Source organism: Aethalodelphis obliquidens, unplaced genomic scaffold (assembly GCF_003676395.1).
Source record: "Aethalodelphis obliquidens isolate GAN/ISIS:26980383/991018 unplaced genomic scaffold, ASM367639v1 scaffold104, whole genome shotgun sequence".
NCBI classification, from domain to species: domain Eukaryota; kingdom Metazoa; phylum Chordata; class Mammalia; order Artiodactyla; family Delphinidae; genus Aethalodelphis; species Aethalodelphis obliquidens.
The window spans coordinates 66828-85109 of NW_020838048.1; the positions used below are offsets into that span (position 1 = coordinate 66828).

General features: G+C 47.3%; 1 protein-coding gene across 12 annotated transcripts in view; it reads left to right on the forward strand.

The window, feature by feature from the left end:
- WWC3 (WWC family member 3) overlaps positions 1–18282 on the forward strand; it is a 130927-nt gene that overhangs the window by 42611 nt on the left and 70034 nt on the right. For 9 of the 12 annotated variants that reach the window (XR_003430723.1, XM_027096566.1, XM_027096565.1 and 6 more), the window contains exons 3-5: positions 3559–3762; positions 14641–14717; positions 15867–15946. Coding sequence is in view for 10 of the 12 variants with exons in the window: in XM_027096566.1 (XP_026952367.1) it covers positions 3559–3762; positions 14641–14717; positions 15867–15946 (361 nt within the window). In the remaining 2 variants the exon portion in view is untranslated. Of the gene's footprint in view, positions 1–42; positions 2165–3558; positions 3763–9933; positions 10043–14640; positions 14718–15866; positions 15947–18282 lie in introns of those variants that run through there. The other 3 variants (XM_027096561.1, XM_027096563.1, XM_027096567.1) reach the window with 3 other exon arrangements.

The window sequence follows — 18282 nt, forward strand, 5'->3', positions numbered from 1 at the left end:
CATATGAATGACTTTCCATATTGATCCCCTGGTAGCTAGGAACTCTTTTTGTAGAGTGAAACAATTGTTACTCTCCAATGCAGCATTAAACTGGATTTTTATCAGTGTCATCAGAAGTGTTAATTAGCTGAGTTCTTCAAAAAGTGAAGCAGTTGTGTAGCTACCTGGCTTGTGTGTTGCTCAGGACTGCATGGAATATGTGGAATGCAGAATTTGAATACCTAAAAGAAGGAATAAATTTCCCAGGCAGTTTAGTAATAGAAATCTCTCTCAAAATGAGAAGGGTGTTTCTAGCAGAGTGAAGTTTACAAGTTCTTGGAACAATAAATGCCCAAGTGGTTACCTTAACTTCATTTTGTCTTATCCCTTTGATTTTAGCTTTAATATACCAAACATTTTGGAGCTTTGTGAAGGGAGAAAATGATGTAAAGACCACAGCTAAAATAATGGGTCCTTGACCATGCCAGCCTTCTTGGTAGAATTGTCGGGAGCGGTGGTTCTCACCTGGGGCTGGTTTTGCCTCCCAGGGACACATGGTAGTGTCTGGGGCATTTTTCATGGTCATGCCTGGGAGAGGTGCTCCCGGCATCTGGTGGGTGGAGGCCAGGGATGCTGCTCCCCCTCGTGCAGTGCCCAGGACGGCCCCCCGAAGAGGCTGAGCCGCCTGGAGTGTCCGTTGTGCCGAGCTGACGCGATGCTTCCCGCCCTCCTTGCTCTCTGCCGCCTCCTCAGCCTTCCTCCGTCTGGGACCAGCTGGGGACCCATTTCTCTCTCAGATTCACATTTCTTCACTCCCCCCTTTTCGTTCTAGCTGCCTCGTGTTTCTGTCATCGTCATTACTACCGGGGATCCGAAGTTCCCCTTGGTGTGCTTTCTGTCCTTCAGTTTGTTGAGTGCGGGGGAGGCCGGGGGCGGGGTGCCCAGCATGTGAGTGACGAAGCTCCTTCCACTCTCAGTCCCACGGCTCCTCCTGTCCCCTTAGTGTGATCGACCCGAGCTGGTACCTTTAGGGCTGATTCCTGCATTGTCGCCTGCCGGCCGGCCTCTGTATTCAGCATTTGGAACTCTGAATGGCGAGGCGTCCTGGCTGGCTCCTGGGGCAGGGGAGTTTCCAATCCGTACCCTCAGCCTTCACGTGACTGCGGCTCTCACCCAGGGATTGGGCAGGGGGGTGAGTGCCGCCCTGGCCCTGCTGCCCTCCCCGGCGGTTATGCCAGTGGCAGGAGGGCTTCCGGGTGGGTCCGCCACCCTCCCTCTGGCCCGGCTGGCCCGGTGCCCCTGGGCTGCGTGCGGCCGGGCTGTCTGGCTCTTCTGGGCCACCTTCCCCGTGCTGTGGGCCTCTCTGGGCCCGGGCGGCAGTGCTGAACGGCACAGGCATCCGCCTTACACAACGTTTTTGGAAGCCGCCTACCTGCCGCCGAGGCCTCTAGCTCGTCTCTCGTAAACCCCAATTGCTCCTCCCTCTGTGTCCCCTTCTTTGCCGCTGGTGTGCCTTGCTGTCCTGCTGGCTGAGTCACAGCGAGTGTCACAGAGCACCTCTGTATGCTGGCCACTCTTGAGGCCCTGAGGACACAGGAAAGTGAGACCCAGGCTCCACCATGAGGATTCAACATGACATGCTGGACTTGGCCATGAACCCGAAAACCGAAGAATCACCACGGACTTTCTTCCGGCCCCCTTGAGTATAACGGGTGACCCAGCACCATGGGGAATGTGGCTGAAGACATCAGCTCCAGGGTCATACCACCTCCTCCCTCTGAGGCCTTCAGGGAACCCAACTCTTTTTTTTTTCCCCAGGAACATAAAAGATTATTATTGTAACAATTAGTACATGGGCCAGAGACCCCATTCCAGAAAACTTGCTCCTGAGAATCTAACTCTTGATAGCACAGCTTTATAGCTCTCTAAAGGCACAGGACCTGGGGAGTCAAATATTAAGTTGGAACTGTGCAGATTGATGGTGACGTGAGGGACCAGAGGGGCCCTGCGTGGATCACCTGCAAGGTTCCCAAGACTCTCGGGTGCACTGGACAGAGTGCGAACGATGCCTGTCGGCCGGGGTGAGTCTCATGGCTGAATCAACGTCAGAGACATCCGGGCACTTATAACAGCTGTGACTCTGCCCGCACCCCCTCGGCCCACTGAATCTGGACTCCGGGGCTAGGTCAGGACCCCGATTTTTGTTGTCTTTGTTTTTTATTTCCCCATGGGAGCTTTTAAGGCCCAGGGAGGCTTTCTAGGAGGGGCCCTGGGGTAGCAGTGTAAAGCGGGGTAGGGGATGTTGCTGGGAGGGGGTTTAAAATGGAAGGACTTACTTGAAACATCCTAGCAGGTGCTGTGTGTGTATGGGGCAAAGATAACCTAAAATTTACATTTTTAACCATTTTGATGTGAGTTGCACAGAACGTAAAGTTCACTGTTTAAAAGTCTGCAGTTCAGTGGCAATTGGCGCATTCACAGTGTTGTCCAGCTTCCACTTTTATCTAGTTCCAGAACATTTTGTCACGCCAAGGTACAACCTTGTGCTTTAAAAAAGGCCATGTGTTAGAGAACCGGAGGCAGAGTTGGGAAGGTCACTTTGGTGAGCGCACGGAGGATGGCTTTTGGCGGGATGAGGCAGGCAGCCTGCGTGTTTTTGGAGAGAGATCGTGAGGGTCTGATTGAAGTAAGGGGAGAAGGAGAGAAGGCGTACGTCGGCCACTGTGATACGCAGGGGCAGGAATTGCCAGTTGTGGATGACCCATGGAATACTCTGTGTGGGGAAAGGAGCGCACAAGTCCTCTGAGGGCGAGTCCCAGGCCGCCTCAGTGGGTAGATCCAGAGGAAGGCGCTACTCAGAGGGGCAGGCGGGAGACGCAGGCGCTCGTCAGCGTGGCTTCCTCTGCTTTGCTTTGGTTTGTGTAGTGAAAGGGCGCTGTGTGAGAATGAGTTCTGCTTTGGACGAATGACTCAGAATTACTTTGCGTTCGTCCAGGTGGAGATGCCTCTAGGAGGGAGGAGGAAGGAAAGGATGGGCGCTCAGGGGAGAGGTTGGAGCCGGAGGTGGGCGTGAGCCCTTAGGGGAGCTGCTAGAGTGAGAGAGCCAGAGCGGAAAACGGGGGATTTATGGGAAGTCCAGGAAGAATGCAGAAGGACGTCGTCTGGCGTGGGAGGTGGGAGAAGGGGAGCGAGCCAGTCACGGGGACAGCAGAGCCCACAGCAGCCTGGCTTGAAGAAGGCAGGGAGAGGAAGCTTGGACGTGTGTCTTAGTTTGACAGGGATGACCTCCTTTGGGTTCATGTCCACCAACATTTACTTAGAGTGTGAAAAGTTGCCTGGTACCGTCTTCCCCTCCATGGAGCTATTGCATGTCTACAGAGCTTTCTTCTCGTCCCAAGCGTGGATATGTAAATAGGAGGTGATCCGCACTCTGGGAGGTTCGTTATATAGACGCTTCCATAATGTACCTCCTGGTAGTTAATTAATTTTCTCATCGACTAGTCATATAACTGCATGATTATTGGTCAATGTAAAGATTTTACTTTGAAGTCCCTTATGTTCTTACCCTTTCAATTTCAGAGCTTACCCAGATTGAGGATCCCAGAGAACAGTGGAGGCGGGAGCAGGAACGGATGCTGAAGGAGTATTTAATTGTAGCCCAGGAGGCCCTCAACGCCAAGAAAGAAATCTACCAGATTAAGCAGCAGCGTTTCGAGCTGGCCCAGGAGGAATACCAGCAGCTGCACAAGATGTGCGAGGATGACGGCCGCTCGTATGCCAGCTGTGAGTTCACCGTCCCCCGCGGTTAACACGCGTGACTTCCAAAGCTGTCTGTCTGCTAGGCTTTTTGCAGACACTGAGCTTGAGTCAGGCAAGACAGCTTCCTAAATTTTCTAATCGCAGATTGTTAGGTAGTCAGCCTTCCACACTGGAATCCGACGGTCATTCACTACCGCTCCTTCAGCAAATGTTGATCAAGTGTCCGCCTTGTGCCCAGGCACTGCAACACGGGGGAGCCCAAGAAAAGAGAGGCCCCTGCCCTCCTGGAGCTTCCATGCGGGTGGGGAAGGGAGAAAATAAACAAGCATGTTTCAGGTAGTGACACGAAACAGCCTCCTGGCTTCTGTTTGTCAGCGTGGAAAAGGGCTTCACCCAGAGATCTCTGCCGCTATTCCTGCTTGTCTGGGGTGGTCCCTGGGAAGGCCATACAATGGTTTTGTTGGTCCTGGATGGAAAGATTCAGGAGCCTCCACACATGTCAAGCCCCTGTCTCTTTGTAGCATACTTTCTTGGGCAAGACACTGAAGGTGGGGGAACTCAGTATAACGCGGGGAATCAGGGGAACTCTGTCTGCCCCTCAAGTGAGATGGGTGCACACTGACGTCTTCCAAAGGGGACCCCTCCGAGTTTTGGAGCCTGCTGGATGTGGCCTCCTGTTTCAGGAGGACTCAGCAGATGCTCAGGAATTGAAGGAATCAGGTCCAGTCGCAGAAGCCAAAGCCTCTGGTTACTGACCCAGTCAGTCACTTCCTGAGCCAGTCCCTTCCCGACAGAGTTGTCACGCTTAACCGCCCACTGCAGGTGCTTGTGGCCATGCCTGTCCCGCGTGCCGGTGAGCTTGGGGAGAGTGTATGAAGTCGGTACTGCTAGGTTTTATTGTATAAAAACCTAAGTCTGGTTGAGACACGAGGGACTTACTGTGACGTGACTGCCACGTTGCCAGGTATTTGGCTCTGGTGACACAGCTTTGAACGTTAAGGACGTGGTCAAAGCTTTATCCCGTTTTGCAGGTCAGAATGGAATTGAGGCCAAGGGGCCAAACATCTTTTTCACTGCAGCATACAAGCTGTGAAGAAGAGAGCAGTGGGGGTGGGCTTTGCCTCCTGTAGCAGGAATTGAGATGGCTGTGTCTCCATGTGCCATGAGAGAATGCAGGCTCAGGTATGATGGTACGTTGTTTCCAGGCTGCTTCATCTCTTGTTCTTCAGCTATTGATATGTACTAGGTTTTTTTCTTGTTTGTTCCTTTGTTTTTTTTTTTTTTTTTGCAGTACGTGGGCCTCTCACTGTTGCGGCCTCTCCCGTTGCGGAGCACAGGCTCCGGACGCGCAGGCTCAGTGGCCATGGCTCACGGCCTAGCCGGTCCGCGGCATGTGGGATCTTCCCGGACCGGGGCACGAACCCGTGTCCCCTGCATCGGCAGGCGGACTCTCAACCACTGCACCACCAGGGAAGCCCTTGTTTGTTTCTTTTTAACTGTCCATCAGAATGTGATGGGTCAGCTCAGTGCTAGTTTTTAGAAAAGTCTGGTCTCTTCCTAGTTTTCTTTACTTGTAATGTCTTTCTCTGATTTTGGTATCAGGATAATACTGGCCTTACAGAATGAATTGGGACGTGTTCCCTTCTCCCCAGGCTTTGGAAAGTTCATGTGGGATTGGTATTAATGCTTTCTTAACAGTTTGATAGAATTCACCAGAAAAGCCATCTGGACCTGGAGGTCTTTGTGGGAATGTTTGTAACTACAAATTCAATACCTCTAATAGATACAGGGCTAGTCAGATTTTCCTGTTTCTTCTTGAATCAGTTTTGGTATTTGTGTGCTTCAAGGAATTCGTCTCTTTCATCTAATCCAAAAATCAGTAAGCTTTTCTGTAAAGGATCAGATAGTGTTTTAGGCTCTGTAGGTCATATGATCTTAGACGCAGCTACTCAACCCTGTTGTTAGACTGCAAAAGCAGCCAGAGATGATACCTAAATGATGTGTGTGGCTTGTTCTGATAAAAGTATAAAAACAGTAACAAGCTGGATTTGGCCCACGGGGAATCTGCTGAACGCTGATCCAAGCTGTCAAGTTTATGAAGTTTTTTGTAGAATTCCTGCATGATTCTTTCAATGTCTGGACGCTGAGCTGGTGTCCTTTCTCGTATTTGTGATATTAATAATTTGTGTCTTAATCAGCACAGCTCAATGTTTATTGATTGTGCGTAGCATTACAGCGAACTGGCTTTTGGTTTTCTTTTTTTTTCCCCCAATTTCTTGTCTGTTTTCTATTTTATTGGTTTGTCCTCTTTATTATTTCCTTCTTTCTACTTAGTTTGGCTTTAATTTGTTCTTTTTCTACCTTCCTAAATTGGGAGCTTACACCATTGATTTCAGACCTCTCTTTTTTCTCACATAGCCTCTAAAGGTATAAATTCTCCTCTAAGTACTACTTTAACTGCATCCCACAAATTTTGGTATTTTCATTTTCAGTCAGTTCATAATATTTTCTCATTTTCTTTGAGATTTCTCTCTTGACCCATGGGTTTTTTAAAAAGTAAATTGTTGGCTTCCCTGGTGGCGCAGTGGTTGAGAGTCCGCCTGCCAATGCAGGGGACACGGGTTCGTGTCCCGGTCCGGGAGGATCTCACATGCCGTGGAGCGGCTGGGCCCGTGAGCCATGGCCGCTGAGCCTGTGTATCCCTAGTCTGTGCTCTGCAATGGGAGAGGCCACAACAGTGAGACGCCCGCATACCGCAAAAAAAAAAAAAAAAAAAAAAAAGGTAAGTTGTTGGGGGAATTCCCTGGTGGTCCAGTAGTTAGGATTCCTCGATTTCACTGCTGAGGGCCCGGGTTCAGTCTCTGGTCGGGGAACTAAGATCCTGCAAGCCGAGTGGCATGGCCGAAAAAAAAGTAAGTTGTTGGAACTTTTTAAAGGTATCATGTTGTTGATTTCTAATTTAATTCCATTGTGGTCAGAGACTAGATGTATAAGATTTCGATCTTTTGATATCTATTCAGATGACTTTCGGGGCTCGGCATATGGTCTCTTTTAAGTGATCTCATGGACTTGGTGCCTCGAGGTCACACTTGGCTGAAGCATTGGCTTATAACTGTTTCTGAAAGCATATAGTTAGCGATTCTAAACCTTTCCAAAAGTTACTTGGTAGAAGTAGATTGAACCATATACAATTGTCATTTTTGTAGCTTAAAAAGGCCCAAATATTGGCAATTTCGTATGATTCAACCTAATAGAGTATTTCTTCCCAGTAGCCTGTAGGCACCTCATCTGTTCCATGGTCAGGTTTGGTTAGGTCTCCAAAGAGGCTTTCCAGTCAGTCTTTCTAAGATGGGAGAAGCACATATCAGAAAAACCTGGCAGGAAGTTTCTTGCCAGTCATTGAAAGGACAAACTTCATCAAGAGAAGGTGTGTCTTATGTACTGGTTACTGTACTGGTGCAGCCAGGACTTCAGTTGCAGTGAGTGTGGGGACTCGGGACTGGAGCCCTTGAGGATGCAAATATAGGAGGACCTAGTTGCAGCCAATCGGGTTCTATGCCCAGCCCGAGGGGAGGAGTCGCATAGCAATGTGGAGCCTAGAGGGTGAGGGCATCCAGAACTTATAGTCCTCTGGAGCTGGGACTTCCCTCAGCATTAGTTTTTGTATTTCCACGGGCTTTTCACTCCGTTGACATTTGGGCAAGTAGGGAGTTGCACTCAATTTCATTCTTCCTGTGCTCCGTAGAATTTTATTAATGCCCAGTAAAAAAGAAACACTTGAGATGCTGTCTTTGAAATCATATATGAGGAAACCTTGAGTCAAGGAAGGTGATGACTCTGGGGTGTTGACTTGAGATCCTACCATGAGACTCCACTCCCCAACCCATGAGAGGTCCCTGCGTAGACACGATCTCTGCTTCTACTCGTGCAGGTGGCATTGGAGGCCAGCTTAGGCCATTTTCATGAAGGGCTGGAGATGCCAGTGGCTCTTGCTGGAGCCTGTCTCCTCAGGGAAAAAGACTACGAATGGAAGCTAGGAACTAATTCAAGCATTTTATCAAGTTGCTGCTATCCCTGCAGTTTTTGATCAAGCTCTTTCTTTTTTTTTTTTTTGCGGTATGCGGGCCTCTCACTGTTGCGGCCTCTCCCGTTGTGGAGCACAGGCTCCGGACGCGCAGGCTCAGCGGCCATGGCTCACGGGCCCAGCCGCTCCGCGGCATGTGGGATCTTCCCGGACCGGGGCACGAACCCGTGTCCCCTGCATCGGCAGGCGGACTCTCAACCACTGCGCCACCAGGGAAGCCCGATCAGGCTCTTTCAATTTGCCATTTAACCTGAACTTCATTGAGGATAATTCTGTTAGCTATGACTCAAATGAACTATTTCTGGCCACAGGCTAAAGTTCAAGACAATGATCCTGGTGGCTTGTGCTCTAACAGATGTCTCCTACAGAGGTCCGGGCCCACATCAGGAGCTGCTGGTGGCAGGATCCATGGCACACCTGGGCTCCAGTTGGCCACCTGGGTCTGGCACAACCCAGGTCGCTCACCTTGCTAGTCATCTAAAGCAGGGCTCCTTGCTCGGGTACTGGGAACAACAGAGGGACATTTGGACTTATTTCTCATTACTTCCTTCATTGACAGTGACTCCAAGTGAAAGGAAGCAACATCTAATGGGCTAGTGTTTTCCTGCATTGTTGTGATTGCAACATCGTGAAGCACTGTAACATGGTAATGTTATTTTCGGTGTACACACAGAAACAATATTGGGTAGGCTAAGTTACTTCTTGAAGGTTACATCCCTAGTAAACGGTAGACCTTGGATTTGAACCCAGATCTTTTTGTGTAGGTAGCCTTCAGTGCTGTGTAGTATTTCCGAGACATGGAAGAGTCAGCTCAGAAGAACTGATCGTGGCTTTGGAACAGGCTGCCCTCCCATTGTTCAAGTTACCTGGAAATAAGGACCCATTATAAATTGACAAGTCCGGCAATTTCACAACACTTGAAGGGGCACGTGGAAGGCAGAACGCCTTCTGCTTCTTGATTTTCTTGTGGCCCACTAAACTAGTCATTTAGTTTTCAACAGATATTTCCTTAGCGCCTGGTGTGGGGGACACGATTTATCCTGAATGGCTGATTGTAGGGGAAAATGAGGCAATAATTGTAAACAGCGGAATTCACTAGAAAGTCATTTCCAGTATTGGAGCAGAAGGGCATGGGGGAGGGCAAGGGGAGGGGAAGTGCTCTGTTCCACACCTTTCACAGATTTCCCCCTGAGTTATGGAAGTCGTCAGAATAAAACTCTGTTCATTGGAGAGGAAAGATTTTGTGTCAGTGTTGGGCCATCTGGTGCCTGAGAATATCCAAGCCTTAACTTTTTTGTCTCTGACCAAAACAAAGTCATGCTTTGCTGGATTTGAGCACACATCCCCATGAGACTAAGACCCCAACTCTGCTTTAGTTCTGTTCGCTTATGAGCTAGCTGCCTTGGGCCCAGTCCTGTCCAATGCTCTGTAGAACCCTGGCATGGAACTCTTCACTACAAAGGACTCAGTCTCTAAGACGCACCCAGTACTTTCTCTGCAGCTCCATTTTGTAGAGTTTTCTCCTACTTTCTTCGCTGCAATATTTTCTTCTGTTTGCCTTCTTTTTAAACACTGAATACATTCGTTATTTCAGAAACTTTTTTTTCATTGTTCCTGAGAAACTCTGGCCTCCAGATGCGTTCAGATGAAGTATATGACCAGTTGCAGGACCTTTTAGAAGGAATTCTTGCTTGGGGTAAATTATAGTCTGAACCACAGGTCAGCGAATTTTGGCCCGCAGGCTGAATCCTGCCCACTCTGGGTGTTTTGTAAATAAACTTTTATTGGGACCTAGCAAGGTCCATTCACTTACCCATGGTCTGTAGCAGCTACAGTGGCAGAGCCGAGGAACTGCGACAGAGAGTGTATGGCCTACAGAGCCAGAAATATTTACTATTTGGTCCTTTGCAGAAGAATCTGCACCAGTGGTTCTCAACCCTGGCTGCACTGGAGGAATCTCCCGAAGGGCTTTTAAAAACTCTTCTGTCTGGGCCCCAGTGCCACCCCTAGAGATTTGGGTTTAATTGGCCTTGGCTGGGGCCAGACACTTTTTTTTTTAAAGCTCCCCAGGGGATTCCCAGAGTTGAGATCTACTGATTGTGATCCTTTCTTCCAGCAGCAGGAGTATGACTTTGTTTGTTACCCTGGCTCCTGGGAGCTCCCAGAAGCCTACAGCCAAAGTCTCTTCGGGTGCCTGGGAAAGAGTCAGCCTTATCTCCGGTGAGAAAGCGCTGACCCGCCCTGCATTCCTGGCTCGGGGGGGCTGGCTCGGGCAGTGGGGAAGCTTGACCTTATCAGTCCTCTGTCCGGCCCCGCATTCTTTCTGAGGCTCCAGGCCCATCCCACAAAGACTGTCTTCCCTTGTTTCCCTGGTGAAGGTTTCTCATCTCCTGCCTAGCTGAGGATAAGGGCCACAGTCCATCCATTCAGCCCTTCGTTTTCCTGCACGCAGGCATGTTGGAGCAGGCAGGAAAAAAATGGCCCACGCAGCATCTTCCCAGGTATTAGTTGGCAGGACGCAATCTCGAAAGTTGTCGCAGAGCACACATGTTTACCAGATCTCCTCGTCTGCCCTAGAGAGGGACTTCTTGGTTTGGATTTGGTGGGCCCTTGTGTTACTTCTGTAGGTTACCTCTCAGCGGGCTAGTTTGATTTTTTTGTTCCTTTGCTTCTGGTGCCTTTAAAAAAGAGGTCATGCCCTCTTTAGTTGGCCTCGGTTGTTTACAGGCATGCCTTGGTCGGCTCTGGTAATTAGTACCTGTCAGCACGGAAACTGTCCAGGCTTGCCGTCCTCTGTGCCGGAGTCCTACTGGGCTCCCTCCAGCAGCTCGCTGCAGCGCCGATGCCTGGAAGGCGTACACCTGGTCCTAAGGAGCCGTCCGCCTGCCCAGAGGAGGTCTTTGGAGAAGGACTACCCTCTTTTAAAGCATGTCATCCGCCTAGGGCGATCTTGGGTTCTCACGGTCCAGAGGAGCCCTGTGTGTAAGAGGAGATGGACACAGAGGCAGACATGGACACATTTCCCCCTTTTAATAACGCATAAAATCGAAATCCAAAGTAATTACTGGGGTCTGCAGCATTTTGAGTGCTAAATAACACAGATTGAGTTCTCCTGTTGCGCACCGGGGAGCCGGAGGGCCATTTCTTTTTAATTTGGAAAAGCTAATGTGAGCCACAGGAGCCCAGGTTCTAGACAGAAGTCCCTCTTTGACTGATGGCAGAATGTAGGTCAAGTCACTACACACTCAGCCTTCATTTCTAAAGTGGGGAAACGTAATCGCCATCTCTCACAAAGATTTTATGAGGATAGATGAAATAAATGCGACAGCTACCCTATAATAGCAAGGTATAGTAATTTACATTGGTGAGGTCCAGTTAAACTATAACCTTCCTATTATATCATCCAAAGCAATGCTCTATGCCTGAGCGGCCTCCTTAAGCTGTTTAATAGCTCTGCCCACTCAAACTCTTCAAGTGAGAAGAAAGCTTCAGAGGTGAAAGTCTCCTATTTATCCTAAACCTTGAGATTGGAGACGTGTCTTAACAGAGGAAGATGTTTCTTTTTCTAAGTGTTGTGGTGTATGTGCCATTAAAAATGAGGTCCAGGGCTTCCCTGTTGGCGCAGTGGTTGAGAGTCCGCCTGCCGATGCAGGGGACACGGGTTCGTGCCCCGGTCCGGGAGGATCCCACATGCCGCGGAGCGGCTGGGCCTGTGAGCCATGGCCGCTGAGCCTGCGCGTCCGGAGCCTGTGCTCCGCAACGGGAGAGGCCACAGCAGTGAGAGGTCCGCGTACCGCAAAAAAATAAAAAAATAAATAATGCGGTCCAGAGTCTTGAGCTTTTTCCTTGGACTCCACAAATGGGTTCCATTAGACTTACTGGCAGGCATCAGGAACTGAGAATCTGTCTTTATAAACTGAATTATATCATTAGAAGATCTGCCAGTGTTTATCACTCTCCTTAGCATTTGAAGATAAAACGTACTCACTGTCTTAGGTACTTGAGTTGCCTTTTACCTCATTCCAGTCCTGGAATTTTATAGCTTTAGAGACCATGGCAAAGGTAACATGAGTGGTATCAATAAGTAAAACCTTTTACCATTTAGGATGTTTTCAGCTGTAAGTAGCAGAAAAGACTAACTCCCCTCGGCCTGGACAATAAGGCTGTCATTGTCACTTAGCAGCGTCCTCCAGGGGGTGGTGGGCCTCCCCATCGGTGGACTGGGCAGCTCAGTGATGTCGTGGTTTATCAGGACCCCCCTCCAGGACTGGTCCAGGCTGAGTGTCCTGGGGGAGAGGCGGATGCCCAAGTGCCTCAGGGCTCTGTTAGTTATGCAGGAGAACCGGGGGCAGGTTGCCATGTATCTGTCCACACCTCCAGCGTGCGCTTCAAGGCTCTTTGCTAATTTTCCCTATGAAACTGCACAGACAAAAAGAGTTTTGGCAACGATTTCAGATCATTGTTACTGATGTTTAACGTTGCGGTTAACTTCCCTGGACTTTGGTGGTGGGGTTACTTTCTACCCGGAATGGGAAAGATCCCAGGTGGTAACTGTTGGCATTGTCTTCCTCAGCTGCAAGGTGACAAGTGGCCCCACGTGGAAGGAGTCAGCAAGCCGTAGGTTTATTTGCCTGTTGTCTGGGCCCCAGTGGAAGCCCCTTAAGCTCAGGCTTGGGAACCTTAAGTCCCAGGAGTTTAATGTGGAGATTTTATAGAAATAACTTCTGCCTCTTAAGGGCATTGTCTGAGGTGTTGCTTTCATTACTGGTCTTAAATGAGACCAAAGAGTCAGGCAAGATGGAGGTTCTAGGATTTGGAAATAAACATTCTTCGTCTTAGAAAGAATTCTATTTAAGAAACATTTTACTCTGTTTTTGAGAGATTAGAATTCTAAATATAAGAACATTTGAGATAAATTTGGCAAACAGCTCCTCCAGATATTTATTTCCAGTAGATTCTAGTAATTTGAAATTCTGACTGGGGCTTAGAATAGTAGATTTTCCATAGAACTGTATTTTTTAAAAAGCAGGAGATATCTGAACAGCTCAAATTAAGTTAGGATGTGGTTCTGTTTGCTGATGTGGTTCTATTTGAGGATATTAAATACTCTTGCTGTTTAAACCACTTGATGGCTTTCTAAAATAAATTTATTTATTTATTTTTGGCTGCGTTGAGTCTTCGTTGCTGCACGCGGGCTTTCTCTAGTTGCGGCGAGCAGGGACTACTCTTCATTGCGGTGTGCGGGCTTCTCATTGCGGTGGCTTCTCTTGCTGCGGAGCACAGGCTCTAGGCGCACGGGCTTCAGTAGTTGTGGTGAAAGGGCTTAGTTGCTCTGAAGCATGTGGGATCTTCCCGGACCAGGGCTCGAACTCGTGTCCCCTGCCTTGGCAGGCGGATTCTTAACCACTGCGGCACCAGGGAAGCCCCACTTGATGGCTTTGAGTCAGCTTCTCCAATATGAAATCAGGAGATGATTATAAACTAGTTTCTAGATGTTGACATGTAAGTTACCTGAATGACAGCCTTTGGTACCCAGATCAAAGGAGTAAAAGAATGGATGCTGGCCCTGCTGATGGGTCTTCTGAGCAGGTGAAACTAATGAAAATGACCCGGAGGCAGATTACACCAGTGTGGGGTGACTCTCAGATGAAGAAAGAGGAGCCTCCACAACTCAGGAAGGGACAGGAACCAAGTCACTGCAGCTCCAAGGCCTAAGAGAAAGGAGACAGAAGCATCAAGAAAAAGGGATGCAGAGAGGTGGATGGGGTGATAGAAATTAGAAATGGCGGAAATGGGAAGGAAATCCAAAAAAACGTGGATATATGTATATGTATAGCTGATTCGTTTTGCTGTACAGTAGAAACTAACACAACATTGTAAAGCAACTATACTCCAATTAAAATTAATTTAAAAAAAGAAAGAAAAAGAAAGAAAAAAAAGAGAAAGAAACAGCTGCAAGCTGCTCCAGTTGCTGAGACAGCAGAGAGGGCTTGGCTGCCTGTGCTTAGCACACAGCTGGGCGGCTGAGCGCGCCCCATTCACCCCCAGGTAGTAGCCGTCTGCAGTCACGATGCTGTGTCTGTTAAAAGGCTTTAAGTCATGTGTGCTGCACCGCTGAAGAAAGCATTTATCTATGCAATGTGATTTAGCTAAACATCCCTCAAAAACAAGCTGCTTAGAATAACAGCTTTCGGGGAACCAAAAACATGGAAGAATAGCTTTTCCTCAAGCCTGCCAGATACTGATACGTGACTAGAAAGTTGTCTTTTTCATTTTACAAATCTTTGGGTTTTTTTTTTCTTTCTTATGTCAAAAATCGTTCATGTGGAGACTATAGATATGAAGAGAGTGAATACAAAATCTTTTGCAATGAAACCATTGAGAATAGCAGTCAACTTTTGGGTTCTTTTCTTCCAGTGACTTCCATGGGTGCATGCATTTTAAAAGGAAGTAAAAATGGGTTCATACTGTATGTACTGTTTACATAGTTAGAATAGTTTTCTATACCATAACTGTACCCCTCCCCCCGTGTATATATGGTTTTTAACCCTAGTAGTTTTGCAGTTGAAGTAAACAGAGTTTTGATTTACCTATAGCCATATATTTTATTATGTGGAATCACGTAGAAGGGCCTCATGCAAAAATCAAACATCAAGATTCAAGGTTGTAAGATGTTAATTCTTCAGGAGCCAGCGCCAACTTGGAAGTCTGAGACTGAGAATTAACTACTTAATATGGTGAATCAGAAGTTCCTATCTATGTGTATTTATTTACTTTAAAGGATCCATTATAAAATAAAATATTTTCCTTCTGTTTAGCCTTCTTTGGATATTCAACAAATACAAAGTACGACCCATACCAAATTAAAGCAGAAATAGCAAGTCGTCGGGATAGGGTGAGTAAAACGAATATTTTCACAACTAGAAGCCCCGTATGTCTTTTTATGTAACATCACTTATCATGGTTCATTTTATGGTGGCCAGTGTGTATAACACCCATATTTTAGTAAGATTTTCCATTTCATGAATTCTTACCACATTTGGTTTTACTTTCCACTTTTTTTTCCGATAGGAAGGGAAAAGTTTCATTTTAAAGCCTCAGCCCATCTAACAAAAAGTCACCTGTATCCCTCAGTGTGTTTCATGGGGCTAGATTCACCCCCTGTTTGGAAAGATTTGGTGACATTGGGGCCCAACCTCAGAGGGCTGCTTCCCTGTATTAGTGGGCTGCCAGGCCTGTCCCTCAGCAGCTTTAGCATCTGCTGTTCTTCCCTGGTGGCTGTATTCCCAGGGAAATCTTGCCTACGATGGCGTTTGACCAGAAGGTACCGGTGCTCCCTGCCAGTGGTGCCGGGTTCTTGGTGTGCCACCGTGTTCCATCCCTTCAGCCCCTTGTCTTGGGTGTCTGGAAGTGGGGACGGGAGACATCTTAGAGGCCAAGCCTCCTGTCCTGGTGTCTCAGTCCCTAAACCAGAGTGTCTCTTTTAGTGCCGTGGTTCTCACATTCTAGTACATCAACGAAAAACACCTGGGGCATCAGTTCAAAGTGTGAGCTCCAGACACCCCCCGCCTCGCCCCCACGGAGTTTTAACAAGGCCTGGAGTGGGTCCTATCATCTCTTTAAATAAGCACTGCAGGCGACTGACTTCCAGGTAGTGGGAAGCCATGCTTTGAGCAACAGGGTTTCCTAGGTGGGATCTGTGGGTAGTAAGCAGAAGAGAGGATGAAAAAAGTATGACAAAGTTTGCTCATTGCAATGTGTAAATCAATACCTCGAAAAAGAAAATCATTGCTGGTTCCAGGGCTCCACGTGGTAGAAAGCTGTTCGTGACCCGGGCCTTTTGTGTCTAAGCGAGCCGGCCCCCCTGCCAGGGCTGTTTGATATGCCAGGGCTGTTTGATATGCCAGGGATGGAAGGCCATGGAGAGAATGGGTGACCCTGTGAATTGCAAGGTAGTCAGAAACTTAGATGACAATGCTAACAACTGTAGAAATCATTTTTCACAGCTTCTTTTTGTGGAAAAAAAAATGTAATTTGTCTTTAGCTTTCCAGATTAAAACGAGAGCTGACCCAGATGAAGCAAGAACTGCAGTACAAAGAAAAGGGGGTGGAGACCCTGCAAGAGTGAGTGGCCTGCAGTGACAGAGGGAGAGTTTCCCTGCGATTTCCTGTTTGGTGCCGGGACATGTGTCCTAAAGCTTCATGGGTGTTCACTTTTATGCTTTTATTTATGCTTATTATTTGCCAATCCTAAGGATCAGATCTCTCTTTTCCCTGAAGATAGTTTGTTCTTGTTTCCTTGGGAAATAAGACCTTTATTTTATATTTACGCACATTCTTGATAGCTGTGCTGTCTGAAACACACATGGCTATTTACATTTGAATTCCTGTTTTGTTAGTTTTAATCTCTTAAAGTTTTTAATTCTAAAGTTTAAATTAATTGAAGTTAAATAAAATTAAAATTTTAGTTCCCAACCTCAGTAGCCACATCTGAAATGCTCAGTCACATGTGACTAGTGCAGGTTTTCTCCACCTCAGTGCTCGTGACATTTTGGACCAGATAACTGTTTGTGGTGGAGCTGTCCTGTGCACCAGAGGATGTTTAGCAGCACCCCTGGCCTTGACCCCCTAGATGCCAGTAGCACCCTCTTACCCAGTTGTGACAGCCAAAAATGTCTCCAGATATTGCCAAGTGTTTCCTGGAGGGCATGTTTGTCCCAAGTTGAGGACCACTGGGCTAGTGGCCACTGCATTGGGCAGCACAGATAACATTTCCATCCTCACAGTACTTTCAGTTGGGCAGCCTGATCTATAGGTCTTCCTCCTATAAAATTGACATCTTTACAATTAGAACTTTATCCCTACTAAGAGTTTGGGGATGAAGTTCTCATCATTTGTGAGTTATATGAAGTGAGCAAATTCAATGAACAGGAGTTATTTTATAAATGGTGATATTGGTGGTCTGAAAGAATTAATTTTCCTAAGAAAGGGCATTGTATGCTTGTTGGTCCAAAGTATATTCCCTTTTGATTCAGAGCCTGGTTTCACTTGCTGAACTTGGGCTTGTGCTTCATACCTTCTGTGTTGACTCTTCTCATGTGTCAATGGGGACTGTCGTAGCTCGGTTGCTCTGACAAAATACTGTAGACTGAATGACTTAAAGAGCAGACATTTACTTCTCACAGTTCTGGAGGCTGGAAGTCTAAGGTCACGGCGCTGGCAAATTCATTATCAGATGACTGCCTTTTTGCTGTGTCTTGACATGGTGCTGTTTTTGGGTGGGGGGCTCTGGTCTCTGGTGTCTCTTTTGTTTCTTTAAGGATACTAATCCCTTCATGGGGCCCCACCCTCATGACCTCATCTAAATCTAATCACCCCCAAAGGCCCCATTTCCAAATACCATCCTATTGGGGGTTAGGGCTAACCATATGAAGTTTGGGGGGCATGAACATTCAGTCCATAGCAGTGATCATTGGGCTAAATTGTCCAAGTGCAGCACCAGTGCCTGCTACATAGTCAGCCTTCAGCAAATGGCAGGAATCCACGTGGCTACGATTTCTTGGTAAATGTGGGCAGCGTGCCACTCTCTTGCATCCTGTGTGCAGACACAATGACAGTGTGTCAAATGTGATTGCAGTATTACTCTTTATAGGGAGGTTACACAGAATGTGTTTGACAAAGATAATGATCCCACCTCACATAAAGGGTAATTAACGGGCACGTCAAACCCTGTTGTTTAACATGAGGTTGACATTCACTTTGTTAATCACCCAGGATTAGTTTGGTTGATGATTCGTTTGTCCGCTTTTTATTAAGGACATATTATAGACACCAAGGGAGACACAATAGAAAGGTGAGCTGGGTCTTGCCTGGAGGGGCTTGGCTTTTCTGGCCCTGAGACACTGCCATGCCCCCTGCAGGTCCCCCATGTGGCAGGGTTTGGTAAGCTGTCCACGTGCTTAGCATGAGCTGCAGGCTTTTAACCTTACAGTCAGCTTTTTGCTTTCTCTACCACTACCTGTAGCAGTGTGTGTGTGTGTGTGTGTGTGGTGTGTGTGTGTGTGCGCGCGCGTGCACATTCTCTGGTGATTTGGATCTACAATGGGAGTTCCTTTAATTATCCCTAGTCAGTACAGCTTTTTATTTCTTTTTTTTTTTTTTTGCATGCCAGAAAGTCTTTACTTTTAAATGATTTTCAGTACACCAAGTAGTAACATGTAGCAAGTTCTTGAATTCCATCATCTAGTAATTTTTTAAATTTATTTTTTATTGAAATTGATTTACAGTGTTGTGTTAATGACTGCTGTGCAGCAAAGTGACTCAGTTATACACATATGTACATTCTTTTTCATATTCTTTTCCATTATGGTTTATCACAGGATATTGAATATAGTTCCCTGTGCTATATGGTAGGACTGTCATCTAGTAATTTTGATTAAGGGAAACTAAAAGCAGCCCAA